An 18,824-nucleotide genomic window follows, 5' to 3' on the forward strand; every position below is an offset into this window, starting at 1 on the left:
TTTCTTTTTTTTTTTTATGTTTATATATGTTTCAATAGATACATGTAGTTTAATGTATGCACCAATGAGAGACGAAGACACTTCAACAAAATATATACTCTTAAACATAAGTATCAATTATTTTTATTAGATACTTAAGTTATTTTATAATTAATAATTGTTATTGTTTTTATTTTTTTTAAATTGTTAGTGTTTTTTTTTTTTTTTTTTTTTTGTTATAATGCTTCTCCATGTTAATATTCTTTTAATTCAACTTTCATGAAGGGAAAAAAAAACAAATATGCTCTTAAATGTAGGTATCAATTATTCCTATTAGATGTAACAAAATTATTCACTACTTTCCCATTCTAAAAAACTACTATCGTAAAAAAATAATTTCAAATCATTATATCTTTTGATTTACTTTTACATTACCAAGCATATCATTCTCAAATTTTAATCATTTTTATTTACAAGAATGTGAAAATATAACAATATGAAGAAGGTTAAATGTGAGAGATTTTATTCCTATAAAAAATGTGCATACTTATATCTGGAAACCAAATCTAACAAATTATTATTTCTATAATTAATGTGGAAGTTATCAGGTTTTTTTATACTTTAAATCTTAATCTAAAATAAAGGGATTGAATCTCACAACAGAAGCGATTTATCAATTAACATACCGAACAACTTTAAACATTTTTCAACATAATCTCCTATTTTTGGTAATAAATAATAGAATTGACTAATAACAAACCCTACCTAATATATATTTAGTTCATTCCAAACAAGAAAAACTTTAAATTTATTAAAAATTCTAATAATTTGAAGAAGTAAGGAAAGAATATCTTAGATGAGTTTTTTTTCTTTCTCTAAATTTATCAATAAACGATAAATTAAAATCATGCAAACAAATCGAAAAAAAACACAAACATCAGGGACTAATATTAACCCATAAAAATATTTAATTAACGACCAAATGAAAATTATATTATAGGAATATATAATTTTTTTAGTACATAAATTTATACAATTGATCTTAAGTCATTTTGAAAATTAATTACATTGAATAATATTTCAAAAAAATATTCAATATTTTCAAAAAACACGTGCACAAAAATATTAGTTTGTTTAAATACACACAAAAACATATAGAGTTATTTTTCCTAATTGTCATCTCCCTTTTTTGTCTTTATTTATATGCAATTGCTCATTAGTATCCGATCGTTAAATATTCTAGTTGAAATGCTTCACTCATAGGTTACTAATTTGTCTTATTCTGATAGACGATCGTTCATACCTTGAGTTGACCAATATAGAAGAAACAAAATTATTAGGAAACAATGTTAATTAATTTGTTGTTTTCGTATTTTATTAAGTGTTTATTTTAGTTATGTTTCTTTATTTTATTTGTGATTAATCAATACATTTAAAATATTAATATTGTTTCATCAATATGAGTTTTTTTTTAATTAAAATAAAGATATAATATTAGAATTATATATTAGATGAAAAGTTTTTGTAAAAAATATTTTATTTTTTTAAAGTTTTCTTTAATTTTTTTATAAACATAAAATAAAAACCCAATCACCAAATATGTTTTTTCTTATCCATTTTTAAAAACAAAAAACAACAAACAAAAAATAATTATCAAACGTATCTTTGATTTTTTGTTTTTAAAAACAAAAAAATAAAAAATAATATCGAACATATATGATTTTTTTGTAACCATAAACCAAAAGTAAAAAATCAACAAAAAAAAATGGTTTAAATTCTATTTTGATTTATATAAACTTTATATCAAACATTTGTATTGTTTGATCTTATTTATTTATTAATGTTTAGTACAATCAGACAAGGGATTCTAACTACAAATCTCTTATTGCTAACACATTCATCATATGTCAGATGAACTATATGATCGTTTCAGTTGGTCGGTCATATTTAAAACTGTGCTAATAAATGATTTGTACATCAAATTTTAGATGGATATGGATTTTAAATTTTAAACCATATATATGAATCGGTATCAAATACGAAAACGAATTTATCTGAAATTCAGTCTAAATTGAGTTAGTTCCATTTTCATCCACAGATGTTAAACTTTCGATTCAACCCTACCTTCCTTCAATAATTTTCGACCTCACATTGGTTTTATTGGTGGTGGAATAATAGCAACTTTCAAGACATTAATTAAAGGAAAAATTGGAACTAACTATATGCATTATGACCACCTATATAAATTTATCGTCCATTTATTAACTATTTAGATTCAGTTTGATAATTGATTTTTATATTTTGATTTTTGAAATTTTTCCTTGATTTCATACCAAATCTTTATGTTGTTTTCATCGATTCTTAGTCAAATTTTGAAAAAAAAAAAAACTTTTCTAATTTTCAAAACTGACTTGGATTTTTAAAATATTTACAAAATGTATATTATATAACAAAGAAATTCTAAGGTAGAAATAGTATCTATATGCTAAAATTTAAAAAACTAAAAAACTAATACCTCATTAGATAACCATTTAAGCCATGTTTGGTAACCATTTCGTTTTTTTTATTTTTGAAAATTAAACTTATTTTTTCTAATTTTCTTACAATAGTTTGTATATTTCTTAACTACAAGAGTTGAATTCTTAACCAAATTCTAAAAACAAAAACAAGTTGTTAAAAATATTTTTTCGTTTTCAAAATTTGACTTGGTTTTTGAAAACATGGGTTAAAAGAAGATAACAAATCAAGAAATTTAAATGTGAAAGGAATGTTCATATGCTTTTTCAAAAAACTAAAAATATAAAATAAAATGGTTACCAAACGTGACTTATTTTTTTGTTTTTGAAAATCTGTTTTTGGTTTTCAAATCTTCGGTAGTCCAATTTCAGTTTTATGTTTTCCTAATTTTGAAAAACGTTTTTAAAATGGTTGAAAAATTCAATAAGGGGACAATCGTTTTTTGAAAAAAATGCATATTGCCGTATTTTCTATTTAAAAAACAATGAGGATTTTATTCATAAATTGGATGTGGGACCCAGTTCAAAGTCCGCGTAATACCTTCCAGAATTTTTTTTTTAAATAATGTTTTTTTAATAAATAATGACAAAAATAGGGTTGGGGGAAAGTATTCCCAAAAATAGGTATTTAAATCGTGTACTGGGTACACGATTCCCTGGCCACCTGGCACGCCTAGTCTGGTGTGGCAGTCATGCAGGTTTGACTGAGGGAATCGTGTACCAGGTACATGACTTCCACGCCTTAAAAACTCCGCCCAACCCTCCTTCTTCCTCACCGAAACGCCTGTTCTTATTCCCTACCGCCATTTTCCCTCACAGAAACCGTCAATCCCTCACCGAAACCATCGTTGATTTTCCTCACCGAAGCCTCTATTTCACTGAAATCTTCCAAAATTTCAATTTTGCTCGACTTTTAGTCCTCCATTTGGTCTTCACTGAATCTAGCGGTCGTGTTGCTCGATTTTCCTACATTTTTTGCTGCCGAATTTTTCTTGGTATATTTCTTTCTTTAGTTGGGCGGATCTGTATTTATATGTATGTTTTTGCATGTTTTTGGGCTGAATTTTGCTTGGTATATTCCTACATTTTTGTACAGTTTATGTATGTATAGTTTATGTATAGTTAGTTTATGTATAGTTATAGTTTATGTATGTATAGTATGTATAGTTTATGTATGTATAATTTATGTATAATTTATGTATAGTGTATTATATAGTTTATGTTGTATAGTGTATTATATAGAAATCTTATATGTATAGCTTATATATGATTTAGTTTATATATGATTGATTTAAACTTAGAAATTAGAGTTTGTTGGGTTGACATATTAACTCCTTTTTTTTTTTTTTTGTCAACTATAACAGTTGAAAAAAACATAATAAATATGTCGATGCATCCTGAAGATTTAGTAATTCTTGAATCTAGAAATGATGGAGATAGTGACATCGATGTTGAAGTGGATGAATATTTGGAAACGACGGTAGTGGTGAACAAGATCTTGAATTGGTACCGTCAGAAATGTTCAACTAAATAGATTAGGAAATGACAAATTCAACGTTTGAACTAGGGTCTACTTTGGAAGAAAGGAATGTAGGAGTAGATAACTGTAGTTTAATACAGAAGGGAATGTTATTAATACAAAAGAAGATTTACAACTTGCTGTAAAAAAATATTGTGTGACGGAACACTACGAAATTGTCGTAGTGGAATCAAATCAAGACCTTTGGTATGTTAAATGTAAATCCTGGAGTGACGGGTGTGCTTGGAGTACCATGTAAATACTCGTGTACTGGGTATACGAGTTCGCTTGACCGGTCAATCAGTTAGCTGACTGGATTAAATGGTACTCATGTACCTGGTACACAAGTATGCCACATGAAAATCGTGTACCGGGTACACGATTTCACTACTCTAAATGTAACGACCGGATCATTACATACTATGGTTCGACCGCTACGACATACATGCTTAGACTTTTCTATTATGAGATGAGTTTTGGTAAAAAATCTCAAAAGAACATATCTAAGATTTTATTAATTACGTAGAAAACTATATAACAAGTTTATTTTACAAAACACCAGGATCCATAAAATACTAGCATAGTGATACAAAAATGCATATGCCTATAATAGTAAGTTTGATGGTTGGCTATTTGAGCGACGTCCAATTCTGCCACCTACGCTGTGTCCTTACCTACAAAGTCTGTAAAAATAGGATGAGTATATAATATACCCAGTAAGTAGTTCTCACATAAGGTAGTGACCAAATGCACAATCACATGCAACATGTTCTGAAAACATATGATTGGGACCGAAAACATATAATAACATGTGGTGGTCGGTTATGCTTCTAACATAAATTTCTCCGCCCTAATAGGAAGATGAGGACTTAGGCGGAAACTAACCCATCTGATGATTAGCGGGTCATGTAGTCAGTAGGGCCAGAGTCGCATCCAACATCACTAACGTAAATTTCTCCGCCCTGATAGGAAGATGAGGACTTAGGCGGAAACTAACTCATCTGATGATTAGCGGGTTTGCAGTCAGTAGGGCCAGAGTCGCATCCAACATCAACCATTAACATAAATGTAAGATTGGACTAGAGGGGTGCAACCATACATACCCTGTTAGTCCCTAGCATAAACTTGACATAGAATTGGGTCTAGAGGGGTGCAACCATACATACCCTACTAGCCCTAGCATAATCTTGACATAGAATTGGGTCTAGAGGGGTGCAACCATACATGCCCTGCTAGCCCTAGAAGCATAATCTTTATCTAATTAAAATTTAATCTTATGAACAAACATAATGGATGGGGTCCCTTGTCGACAAACATATTTTAAACATGTAATGCAACATAACAATCACATAATTATGCAACATATTAAAGGTACACTACCATGAAACACTGGTGAGATAACTACTTACCTTGACTGCGATCCTAATTATTCCTTATTATTCCTTATGGTTTGATCAGTAGAGCTTTCTCTCTTAAACTAGAAGGAAATTTGGACAGCACCTTACCAGAGCTTTATCTCTTCTAACCTCACAGAACTTCCCCACTCACACTTACTCTTTCACACGATTCTTTGTTACTAAGATTTGTTTGAGAATGGGTTAAATCTTCAGGCAAAGGGTCCTATTTATAGTGGTTTTTCAGCTCTTCTCAGTGTGACAACTCATCCTACAAATGTCTTCTTTAAAATTACTTAGATTTAAGAATTTCTCTTAATAAGATACCTAATTTTGGCTAACGTTTGCCCTTACGTCTTCAACCTTTATTTGTATTCAATTTTAGGGTTCTCCATGTATAATCTATAAGATCGTGGCCAAATTCAACGCATAATCCACACTTCTGTCCAAATCTCGCTCTTTCTATTCTCAGAATCTCGCTCTCTCCAGCTTTCTCACTGGTCTCGCTCTCGCTCTCGCTCTCTCTACTCCCGCTCTCTCTACTCCCGCTCTCTCCAATTTCCTCTCCAATCTTACTCTCTCCACTCTCCAATCTCGCTAGTTTTCACGCGTGGGTTGCCTTCACTGCTTGTGGATTCCACTTCCCCTTTTTAACTCTTTCAAATTTTAAGAGTATATGGGCAATTAATTCACCTCCAATTCTTCTAATGAGTAGTGTCCAAACAAAAAGTTATCTATTGCCCTTTGTCTCCTAAATTAGCTAGCGTCCAACTTCTAATTAATCCTCCATGATTCTGTCCCCTTATTCATTATTTAATTTCCTGTAGTGTATGCGTACAAATTTGGGTTGTTACACTAAATCTATCAATACTTTCCCAAAATACCTATTTTTGTCATTATTTATTAAAAAAACATTATTTTTTAAAAAAAATTCTACCTTCCTACTATAGCTTGGATTTGCAATGGGGTTTGGTATCTTTCATTTTTTAAAATTAAGTTTATTTTCTCCCCATTTTTTTTATCATAATTTACAATCTTTATTAATTATAATGGTTGAATTCTTAGTCAATTTCTAAAACCAAAATAAATTTTTAATTTTTTTTTAATTTTCAAAATTTGGTTTGATTTTTTAGATCATTAGTGAAAATTAGGTAAAAAAAAAAAAAAAGGAATTTGGCCCCATCTTTTCATTTCATGTTTTTATATTTTCATTTCCTATTTTAAAATAACGAGTTCCACATTTTAGAAAAAAATTGTATAGTGCATAATGGGAAAAAAAAATCTTATTTTACATTTCAATTTTACATTTTAACAAGAATATTATAAAAAAAAAATTAAAACAATTTCTGCAAAGTTAAAGTTGTTGGAAAACAGGAAGGAAATTATTATTTTTTTAACAAATTTAGAAAAGAACAACAATTCATGAGAGGATACAATCTAATGTTTTTTCCAATAAAAAGGGAAAATATCAATTCAAACCCCTAAACTTTGGAATTGTATCAATTTAAATTCTAAACTAATAATTGTATCAATTTAAACCCTAAACTTTCATAAATATCAATTTGGATCCTCCATTATTTTATTTGGATATACTTATAAAAATTTAGGGTTTAAGTTGATACACTTATGAAAGTTCCAGGTTTAAATCGATACAATTATTAGTTTGAGGTTTAAATTGATATTAATCCCAAAGTTCATGGTTATAACTGATACAACTATTAATTTATGGTTTAAATGGATACAACCATCAAAGTCCAATGGTATAAATTGATATTTGCCAAAAAAAAAAAAAAAAATTACTATTTGGGTTGCTACAAATACTTTATAAATATATGGCTTTCTTCTTCATTTAGAAATACACAAAAACATAATTAGAGATATTTCGGTGCACTTGTTGATCCATTTCATACCATTATCTAAAAAAATAAAAAATAAAAATAACACAAACATTTTTCCCTCCAATCCTCATCTCTTTTTATAAATACAATTACTTTAATACACTGCAATGTTTGTTAAATTCTATGATTAAAGTGTTGCATCTACATGTTAGAAGTGCAAAAGGGTATTTATATGCTTAATTTTTCAAAAATCAAAAATAAAAAATCCAAATATTTGATAGAACATGATCTTAATTTTTTTTTTAACTTTTTGGTTTTTGAAAATTAAGCTATAAACACTACGTTTATCTAGATTATTTTTCCTTTTTCTCTACCCAAAGTTTTGAAACTTAAAAAAAAAAAAAAAAAAAAAAAAAAAGAAAACTGAATTTTTTTAAATTTAACAATGAATTCAAATATCCCCTTAAATAAAAACTACAACACAACTTTTAAAATTAAAATATAAATGACTATCAAATAGAACTGAAATTACTTACATTTAAAGTTTCAGTTCCATTCCCATCTTATAATAATTTGATATGTTTAAGGAAAATCAAAGTCAACTAAAACATTTAAAACATCGTGATAGCAAACATCAAGATCAGCCTGAACAATATTCTAAAAGTCAGCAACCTACATAAATAACATAGGAGATATTGTTGGATTTACAAATTTGTGTTGAATTAAATTGAAATTTTATTGTTTAAACTAAAAATATAGCACATTAAGCATAAATATGAGATTAAAATTACATGTGCTATAGCAACCAAACTCAAACCCAATCTGTCTTAAAGAAGAAAACACCAAAGGAAAAATGGAAGAATTAGGAGATAAAGATAAAGTTGGGCAAGGAATCAAGAAATTGGTTTCATTTAATACAAAAATTTCAATCAACTCAATAAATTTTTTCATTTAACTCAAATGACGTAAATCATGTACTATCAACTTCAAAAAGGAAAAAAGAAAAACAAGAAAGAAAGACTTGGTAAATTTTTTTGTACAATAGTTGGTAACATATCCTTTTATGTCAGTTGAACCACAGATCTCGTTGATACTAACACATCCGTATGTCAATTTCGTTAGTAAATTTAGTTGAGTCCTATGAAGTACAGACATAAATACGGCTATACGATACGGATACGATCGGATACGACAATTCGTTAATTTCTAGAAAAAACTAAGATACGGATACGTCTAAGGATGCATAATTTTTTATATATATTTTTTAATATATATATTTCTAAAAAAAAGAGGATATTGATACGTTGAAGATACATTTTCTTTTTCTTTAAGAAAATCTAGGATGTAGATAAATTTATGCTAATAATAATAACACAAAATAGAATACAAATACTGAAATACAATACAAAAAAAGCAACATCTAAGATGTTGAAATACATTTGTTAATAAAATGTAATAGAATAGTGACTCATATTGCAAAGAAGAAGAAGAAGAAGATTAGATGGAGAAGTAAGAAGATAAACGTTCTTCATTGAATTGTTGAAGATATCCAAATGGTTTATATTTTGGTGAACTTTGTGGGGACTCAAATGCGAAGATGGAGATTAGATGATTTTAGTCTAGGGTTTGGTCCGTTATTTTTTTTTTTTTTTCCTTTTAGTTTTGGACTCGAGTAGTGAGTTTTTTAAATAGATTGCCTAATTTTAGATTGGGAAAGATTAGATGAGTTGCTTGTTTTTTTTTCTTTAAAAAAAGTACGCGTAGAAATAGATATGTCAAATCACGTATTAGATACATATCTGGAAGTATCGGTATCCGATACGTGTCTGATATGGATTATTTGTTTCACATGAAGTATCTGTATTTCATAGGTTGAGTCATATCCAAATAATTAATTAAAAACTACTAGTAGGTAAATTTTCCCCTCAAGAAGAGAGAGACATTTAATTTCAAAACCTTTCCTAAACTTGCAATTTCAGCCATACAATCTTCTACTCTCTGTATTTCTTACTACTGCCTAACTACAACTCATTGTTTATAAAAACTAACACATCTTTATTTTTTGGTTACTTATATTTTGTTATCTTTGTTTTTTTACACACATTGCTGAGAAGAAATTGAGCTTCTAATTTCTTTCATTGCTAAAATGAAGGGCTTGAGTGTTCATCAACTCCAATTCATTTTTGGCCTCTTGGGTACTAATAATCCATTCTTTTTAATTTTGTAGAACAACCCTTGTAATTTCTATAATTTTATATGAATTGAATTTTGATCTTTGAAATAAATGACCATAAGAATCTTTTCCATGCTCGAAAGTAACAATTCAAGTTTTGTTTGCTAACAATTTGGTTTTTAATTTTTAAAAATTAAGCATATTAATGTCTCATCCAGTATCTATCCTTAAATTTCTTAATTTCTTTTCTATTTTTAATAGTATTTTAAAAAAACCAAGACAAGTTTTGAAATTAAATAAAATAATCTTAAAAAGTTTTATGAATTCAACTTTTTTTTAAGAACAATGCTAACCATTCTAAAAAATTTAGAGGAAATAAGCTTAATTTTTAAAAAATCAAAAATCAAATTGTTACTATTACGTAAATAATTAGGGTAAGTTTTAATTTAAAAGATTATTAGATTATTTATGTAAATATTTCCTTAATAAAATACCTTTTTGAGATTGGTTTCTAGTTCCCAATTTGCAATTTTGCATTGATTGATTGATTTTTACTTTCTTCTTTTGCAGGTAATATAATATCTTTTATGGTCTTCTTAGCACCTGTGTAAGACAATTAGGCTATGTTTGATAACGATTTTATTATTCAAATAGATTCGTTTATTTAAAGAATATGTTTACAATTAATAATATATAATTTTTTAATTGGTTTTTTATATTTAGAAATGATGTTTATGAGTAATAATATTTAAGTTAATTTTGTCCTAATTATATGTTATTCTGTGTTTAGGCCAACATTTTGGACAATCTACAAAAAGAAAACTTCAGAAGGGTTCCATTGTATACCATATGTGGTGGCTCTAATGAGTGCAATGTTGCTTCTCTATTATGCTGTGCTTAAGACCAATGCCTATTTGTTAATCAGCATAAACTCTTTTGGATGTGTCATTGAAGTTATCTATATTGCACTCTACTTCTATTATGCTCCTAGAAAGCAAAAGGTCTTTATATATATTTACATATAATTCATAAGATTGATCTAAAAATGAGATATCAAAGATCCCGTTCGATAACGATTTTATTTTTAAAAATTATTCTAGCTTTATCATGAATTTTTTTACCATGATCTTTATATTTATTAAAATAACATTCAAATTCTTGATCGATTTGCAAATAATAATGATGATAAAAACTTTTTTTTTTTCATTTTAGAAAATAATTGACATGGATGATTATTAGTGATATAGTTTGAAAGTATAGATAAGAAACTAAAAAGCTCATAGGCGGTAGAGTTTACAAGCTAAGTTTTTAAAAAATTAAAAATAAATAATTAAAGTTGTGATTCATAAACATTTGGATTCGGGTAGTTTTAGTTTTTGTAAATTTAAAATTTAGGATAATTATAGTGGATAACATTATTGGGATTAATAATTAGGAATAGTTGTAAATATAAACATTAGACCAAAAGTATTAGTAGATATAACATAATAGAAAAAAATTGTAAATATGGCCAAATTTAAATAGTTTATCCATGATAGACCACATTATTGGTAGAAGTCTAGCAGTGATAAACCATATCACTGGTACGAGTCTATCAACGATAGAAGTCTATCGCTAATAGACTTGTCTATATTTGCATTTTTTTTTAAATGGTGTTGTAACTTGGTTATTATTCTTAAAAATGTTACCAATTGCAATTATCTTAATAATTAAGTGTATAACAATATTTTTAAAAAATTATGAATATTTATTAGTGATAAACTCTATCACTATTTGTGATAGACTCTATCTTGATAAATTTATACTAGTGATATAACCCATCAATGATAGACTCCAAAAACCAGATCTAAATTTTGTTATATCTACAAATTATTTTGTATTATGCTATATTTACTAATATTTTGGATCTGATTATTATATTTGTAACTATTCCTTAAATTTATAAACACACATACATGTATTAATATAAGCTTTCTTCATTTCATTATCCTATACTTTTGTAACTATATGGTTTTCAAAATCCGTGCAAAGTTTAAAAAGACGAAGATCATAAAAAAAACATACGAAAAACAAGTACAACTTAAGAAAAAAATCAAATGATTATCTAACCCGTCTAAATTAAGTTTTTATTTTTCCTTTTTTGGCAGATATTTACATTGAAGTTGTTGATGATATTCAACTTGGGGAGTTATGGAGTAATGGTAGGGGGAACAATGCTTTTATTTCATGGAAATAAGCGCACAGATGCTGTTGGATGGATTTGTGCAGCTTTCAATCTTGCTGTTTTTGCTTCTCCTTTGAGCATCATGGTTCTCCATCTCTCTCTATTCTTTATTTCAAATCTTGCTTGTTTATATATTTAAATAGTCAAAATCAGTATAGTTCAACGATACCGATGTATACTATTTCCTTTGAGATTGGAGTTTAAAATTCATGTACTCGGTTTGTTGCACTAAAAATATTACATTTAATTGTACTCTAGAAAATAAAAAGTAATTGTGTAGATAAAAGGTTACAATTTTTAACTATTTATAAATCAACGTGTTTTTTTTTAAATAAAGTTAGACGAAAGATAGTTGATATTAAAATGATAATATAATATTAAATTTACATTCAATCAACTTAAATTTTTGGGTCAATAGTTGATTTTAAAAATAATATGAATTAATTGTTAACTAATTAGTTATTTGTTAATTGCAATCATAGTCAGTGGTTTACCTATATATTAAATTTATGGAAATTTTTAAAATATTTATAAATATAACAAAATATTATAGTATATCTACGGTAGATCGTGATAGAATATTATTGTCATATTAGACACAATAGTAGTCTATCGCGGTCTATCGTACTATATAAATATTTTGATTTATTTTGTTATGTTTGAAATGTTCTTTAATGTATTCTATTCATTAATATGCATGGATTCTGATTTTTAATACACATTGTTAAATCTTCAGGTTTTTTTAGTACCCTTCAAAAAAATAGTTTTGAAGTGTTAACAAAATCTCAAGAGTGAAACTTGTTTTATAAATTGTTATTTTATTAATGGTTCAATTTTTCTGTTGTATTTTAAAAAGCTAAATTACCTAAATCAATAAACTTATTTTTTTAAAGAATAAAACGTTTTTTGGGTAAAAAAAAGAAAGTTAAGAGTAGGCTTTTTAGTTTTTACTAGTATGTTACTAAATGATATTTCTTTTCTTGAAAAAGTTACTAATGAATTTAGTTACTTGAGTAAAAGGAATTCCATCTAGGATTATAATTAGGGGAGTTGTAAAATATAACAACTAAGCTTAATTAAAAGTATTAACATATATATCAAAATACAAAAAAAAATAATAATAATAGATATAACAAAATTAAGATCTAACTCTGGGTGTCTATCAGTGATAGTATATATTGCAGATAAGAGTCTATCAACGATAGGGTGTATCATTAGTAAGTTTTATTCTATTTGCAATTCTTTGAAAATGTTGCTATGCACTTAATTATTAGCTATAAAGTGTTACCCATTACAAATACTTAAATATTTTAATGGATTCAATTTCAAACTAGTAAATTTATATTTTATTTTCTCCTTCTAGAAATAAGCTTATCTACAAGATAGTTTTAAAATTAGTTAATGTGTATTATGCAGAAAAGAGTAATAAAAACAAAAAGTGTGGAGTATATGCCATTTTCACTATCATTCTTTCTGACTCTATCAGCCACTATGTGGTTTTTCTATGGCTTCTTCATCAAAGATCTCTTCATTGCTGTAAGTCTAACTCTACCATTAATTACATTTCTATTTTTCTATATCCCTAAAAACCTAACCCCCTTTCTTTCTTTATTATTCTTAATTATGCAAATACCCACTTTCATCCATCTAATTAATCTTTAATTCTCATTAACTTCTCTATTAACCCCCTTTCTTTATTTATTTCCATTTATTCTTAGTATAATCTCTATTTATCATCCATATATAAATTTCACTGCCTAATAAACTACTTATGAATCTTTAGTTATATATATCTTGAACTTTTGATATTGAATTTAACAAAAAGTTTTGCTTAGATTCCACATATAGACCTATACTTGGCCCACATGTATTTTTTTTTCCCTAAATTTATAGTACTCAAACAAGTAACTTAAAACTTTCATTAAATGCACAACCAAAAATTAGTGACATAAATGAACTTTGAAGATAGACCAAGGGTGAAGAAATTAAAGTAAGTGTGAAATTAAATTTAAAACTTCTTATGACTTTTTTCAAAAAGATAAAACAACTTCTTTATGAGATTGATGCACACATCATTTGTCGTTATCAAACAAGTTTTTGAAGCACATATTCTTCCATGTTTTTAAAAAACTAAAAATAAGATATAGTTATCAAATAAGTTTCTATTTCCGTTTTTTTTAAAAAAAAAATAAGAAATATAAATAGTAATCAAATAATTTTTTGTTTCTACTCCTTAAAAACACATGAAACAAGAAACAGTATCAGGCTGAAACCTAATTAACTTGCACTATATGTAAGTATGGTTAGTGTCTTAAGTGAGTGAAGTAGAGAAAAGAAATCATCAAAATGACCTTCCTTATGGTAAGAACCTATATTATTTCTATTTTTATATGCTTATTTGGGAAAAAAAAACCAAAAGAAGGAAAAAAAGGGTTGATGAGACCTTCATATTATTTATTATATGTACTTTTTTTAAAAAAAATCAAATGTAGCACTTAATCTTTTTAACAATAATTTCAAAATATATATATATATACATATATAAAATAATTGCAATTGGTAGCATTTTTAGGAATAATAACTAAGTGTATAACATCATTTTTTTAAAAAAATGCAAATATAGCTAAGTCTATCAGCGATAGACTTCAATCGTTGATAGACTCTCAATCTATCAGCAATAGAATTCTATCATTGATAGACCTTTACCAGTGATATGATCTATCACTAATAGACTCCTACCAATAATATGGTCTATCACTAATAGATTATTTAAATTTAGCCATATTTGTAATTTTTTTTTACCTTATGTTATATCTGCTAATACTTTAGGTCTAATGTCTATATTTGCAACTATCCAAAAAAAAAAAAAAATTGCCTACATGATTTCTATTTTTATATGCTTTTTTGAAAAGAGAGAAACCTTTAAATTTTATTTCACTATGTCCTTGCTTCATGTAATATATTAGTTGATTAATATAGATAGATGAATATTATTCTAGATATTGAATAAAAATAATGAAACCATTCACTCAGTAACTTATATTAACTATATTAAATGATTCACAACACATTCTAATTTTTGTTACATGTAATTGTAGTAATTATATATTTCCTTTATTATGCTTTATTTGCAACTACTCAATAGAGAAAAATTAAATTGTTAATTTCTTTGCCTATGATTTTCTCAGCTACCAAACATTGTGGGGTTTCTACTAGGAATGATCCAAATGATAATGTACATGATATACAAAGATAGAAAGGGAAATAACTTTGAAGGAAAAGAAGAGAAACTTGAGGAAGGAGGTGACCAAAGTCTCTCAAAAGTCAAGAATCAAAGAGAAACAAAGGAGATCAATATGGGAGAAACCAATAACAATGCATGAATATAAAAGGGCTTGTGTCTAGGAAGGTGTAAAGAAAAATATAATGTGTTGCATGAGAGTTAGAGAGTAAGGTTGCTTTAATATAGTGTGTAAGAATACAAAGGGATGTGCTTTGCATTTAGAGAACTTCAATGAAATAATGGGTTACCTTTCTTAGTTGAAGTTTGAAAAAAAAAACAGGTGAATTTAAAAACTAATTACATGTTATAATACACTGAATAACAAGTATGCAAATACAATAAAAAAAAAATAAAGTCACATAAATTAGTAATCCAATTCGGTACAATATCACAGATACGTCTAGAAGACGGTGTTTTAGGTGAAAAAAAACTTCACTAATGAAAAAGTTAAACAATTATAACTAAGCTTTATCAGTTAGTTTCCTCTACAATGACTCGTTTATAAATTGCTGGGAATGCGACCAAAGTTCCACATTGGTTAGATAAGAGGAGGATCGTGGGTATATAAATGAGAATGACTATCTTCATTGGTATGAGGCCTTTTGGGATGAAACAAAAAACAAAGCCATGAGGGTTTATGCCCAAAGTGGACAATATCATACCATTGTGGAGATAGTTTGAGGGTCTTGTCCCTATCAAGTGGTATCAGAGCGATGTATAGTGGAGCCTTAGAAGTAGTCATGGTGTGATCCGTGGTTGAACTCTATTGGATAGGTGGTATGCTCGGGTGAAAATGAGTTAGCCCTAGATATGAGTGTTTTTTGGTTTGAAACAAAAAACAAAGCCATGAGGGTTTATGCTCAAAGTCGATAATATCATATTGGAGATAGTTTGAGAGTCTTATCCCTATCATAAATGCTCTTTGCTCAACCGATATTTGAGTTAGGCTCAAACTAACTTACTTAGACTCTTACATATGAACTCTAATTAACTTCTCCCTAAATGCATTAAGAACACTTGAACACGTATGTGTCAAACAAGTAAAACACCTTTTAGGCTAGTCTAAATGACCATAGGCTATAATGCCTCAGTTGCAAGGTGAACACCACAACTTTAACCACATGTCTAAGAAAAAAGAAGTCCTTTTAAGATTTTATTTTCACACCAGGAAAGTATTGATAACCAATAGAGTGGCCAATCCTACAACGAGACAATGCATCGCAACATATAGTGCTGCTTTGAAGATAATCTCGAAATGGAGAAAAATCCAATGTTTTAGTTTATTTGATGAACACTCTCTCGCTTTTTGGGTTCTTCATGCAAAGGACTAGAGGGTGGATGTGCTCTCTCCTAAAATATGATACTTGAATACAATAATTAATGTTCATTTATTAAAAATTGACTAACAGTGTTTAGTTCAAATCATCCTAGACCATTAGGGTTGTTCAAAAAACTTGATCGAAAAAAAACCGATCAATCAATCCAATCTGATCCATACAGTTTGGATTAGATTATCAACTCATTTGGGTTAGATTGGATTTGAATAAATGAAAATTTTGTGGATTGGATTGGTTCATGGTTCACTTAAAATAACATAAACTAACTCGAACTTATTGTTAACTTTAAATATATATATATATATATATAAACTTATTATACAATTATATATACATATATTTATTTGAGTTTTGTTTTTTTTGGATAATTTATTCTCTAATAACTCCTAAAAATAGTTTTTTAGCTCTTTAGAAAGAAACAATTATTATATAAATTGAAATTAAGTTTAAATCTTAATTCAATATATGAAAATAATTAAATCAAATATTTTCATATTAACATCATACTTCTTTTTATAACATAAATTTAAATAAATAACCTGATTAACCCAAACCAACCAAACTCGAATGTTTCATGGTTGGGTTGAGGTGGGTTCATTTTTTAATAAGGGTTATTTGGGTTGAAGAGATTAACAAACCAAACAATTGGGTTAGGTCTAAATAGTCCTTCAACCCAACATAACACAACTCAACTCACGAACATTCCTATACACCACATGTTGAACTTAAGAAAAAAAACAAATTCTCTTTTAAGATATTGTTTGTCTTTTTATCATAGCAAATGGGTCATTAATTTTAAATTTGTGATATTTTGGATCTTTGTAACAAGTAACGTTTTGAATAGAGATGCCCACCTAATATTTTCTATTAACATTTTACTTCTTTTTAGAACATAAATTTAAATAAATAACCTAATTAACCCGAACCAACCCAAATCGAATGTTTCATGGTTGGGTTGAGGTGGGTTCATTTTTTAATAAGGGTTATTTGGGTTAAAGAGATTAACAAACCAAACAATTGAGTTAGGTCTAAAAAGTCTTTCAACCCAACCTAACACAACCCAACTCACGAACATCCCTATACACCACGTGTTGAACTTAAGAAAAAAAAAAAAAAAAAAAGAAAAGAGATTCTCTTAAGATATTGTTTTTGTCTTTTTATCATAACAAATGGGTCATTAATTTTAAATTTGTGATATTTTGGATCTTTGTAACGAGTAACCTTTTGAATAGAGATGCCCACGAGGTGGGCACGGGAATGGGAATTCTCAGGAAACCTGCGGGGATCGGGGCGGGATTCTCGATCCCTGCGAAAAAAATTTTCCAAAAAAAATTCTCATTTTTTTAATATATTCATTTTTAGAAATTTTGTTTATCCTCAACCAAATAAAATTATATATATTAAATTAGTTATTTCCAATACATTTCATTAAAAAAATACTATAAAATTTCCTAATAAAGAGAATGTTATTATATGTGTAAAAATATAATTTAATCCTATAATTTCTAAAAGTTAAAATTTAAATATTTCAATATCATTATCTAACCTTCTATTTAAATACGACAACATTTATGGTTTGAGGTAGAAACCCTTAAATGTTAAAACAATTTAGAAAGATAATAAAGTACACAAATATTGAAATGAAAATTAGAAAATAACTAATTTTCTATAACACAATTTATGTAAAATGTATATAATAATAATAATAATAATAATAATAATGAGTTAATGTAGAATATTAATTTGTTAATTAGTTGGTAATTATTTTAAATTTCATGTTAGATTAAGGAAAAAAATGAATTGTGATAGATTTGTAATTAAGTAGTTTGGAATGGACTAGAAGGAGACCTAATTTTAAAAGAATTTATTATATTGTGTGTTTGTAAGCTAGAACGAAGGTAAAATGATAGCAAATACTCACTCTAGAAAAAAATAGTAAAAAAATAAAGGTAAACCTAGTGGTAAACAAGTTTGAGGGAGGAGATGTGGGGAAAATGGTTTGAAATAGTAAGTTTTAAGTTTTTATCTTATAAAATTAGTATTTTTTTAAATTCATAAAAATAGTTTTTCTCGGTCCATCTCAGACGAGATCGATCATGAGATTTTAGTTAAAAAATCAACTTTTTCCAACTTATCGATTGTTTAAGGCTTTCTCGGTACATCTCGCCAGATTATACACGGAGATTTATGTGTATCTCAGTGTTAATCCCGAGCAAAATAATACTGAGATTCTATATATTTGAGCTTTTTCGATGAAATCTTGGACATAATTAACACCGAAATTTATATATTTGAGCTTTATCGGTGGTATCTCATATAGGATTAACACTAGGATTCTGTATATATCCCAAAATCTTACCCAATTTTTCGAACAAATCGATCTTTCCCAAAATATAAAAAATTTGAATCAATTTGAAAAATCAAATTTGATAATTGAAAACCCCATCTGGAATTTTGAAAATTCATATAATTGTGAAAACATAAATTATGCTAAAGATTTGAAAAACTACGTAATAATTTATTATAATATTTAATAAACATAATTGAATTTGGAGAAATTT

At 27.3% G+C, this 18,824-nt stretch overlaps 1 protein-coding gene across 1 annotated transcript; it reads left to right on the top strand.

Moving 5' to 3' along the window:
* The first annotated feature begins 9,315 nt into the window (after window positions 1-9,315).
* Window positions 9,316-15,223, top strand: LOC120080167 (bidirectional sugar transporter NEC1-like). The gene is made up of 6 exons (XM_039034739.2): window positions 9,316-9,441; window positions 9,990-10,026; window positions 10,210-10,420; window positions 11,567-11,728; window positions 13,060-13,179; window positions 14,832-15,223. Exons 1-6 carry the CDS (start codon window positions 9,393-9,395, stop codon window positions 15,024-15,026), a joined length of 774 nt encoding a protein of 257 aa, XP_038890667.1. The 5' UTR covers window positions 9,316-9,392; the 3' UTR covers window positions 15,027-15,223.
* Window positions 15,224-18,824: the final 3,601 nt, after the last annotated feature.

The sequence above is a fragment of the Benincasa hispida genome, chromosome 6 (genome assembly GCF_027475165.1).
Source record: "Benincasa hispida cultivar pf3 chromosome 6, pf3_genome.v1.1, whole genome shotgun sequence".
Classification (NCBI taxonomy): Eukaryota; Viridiplantae; Streptophyta; class Magnoliopsida; order Cucurbitales; family Cucurbitaceae; genus Benincasa; species Benincasa hispida.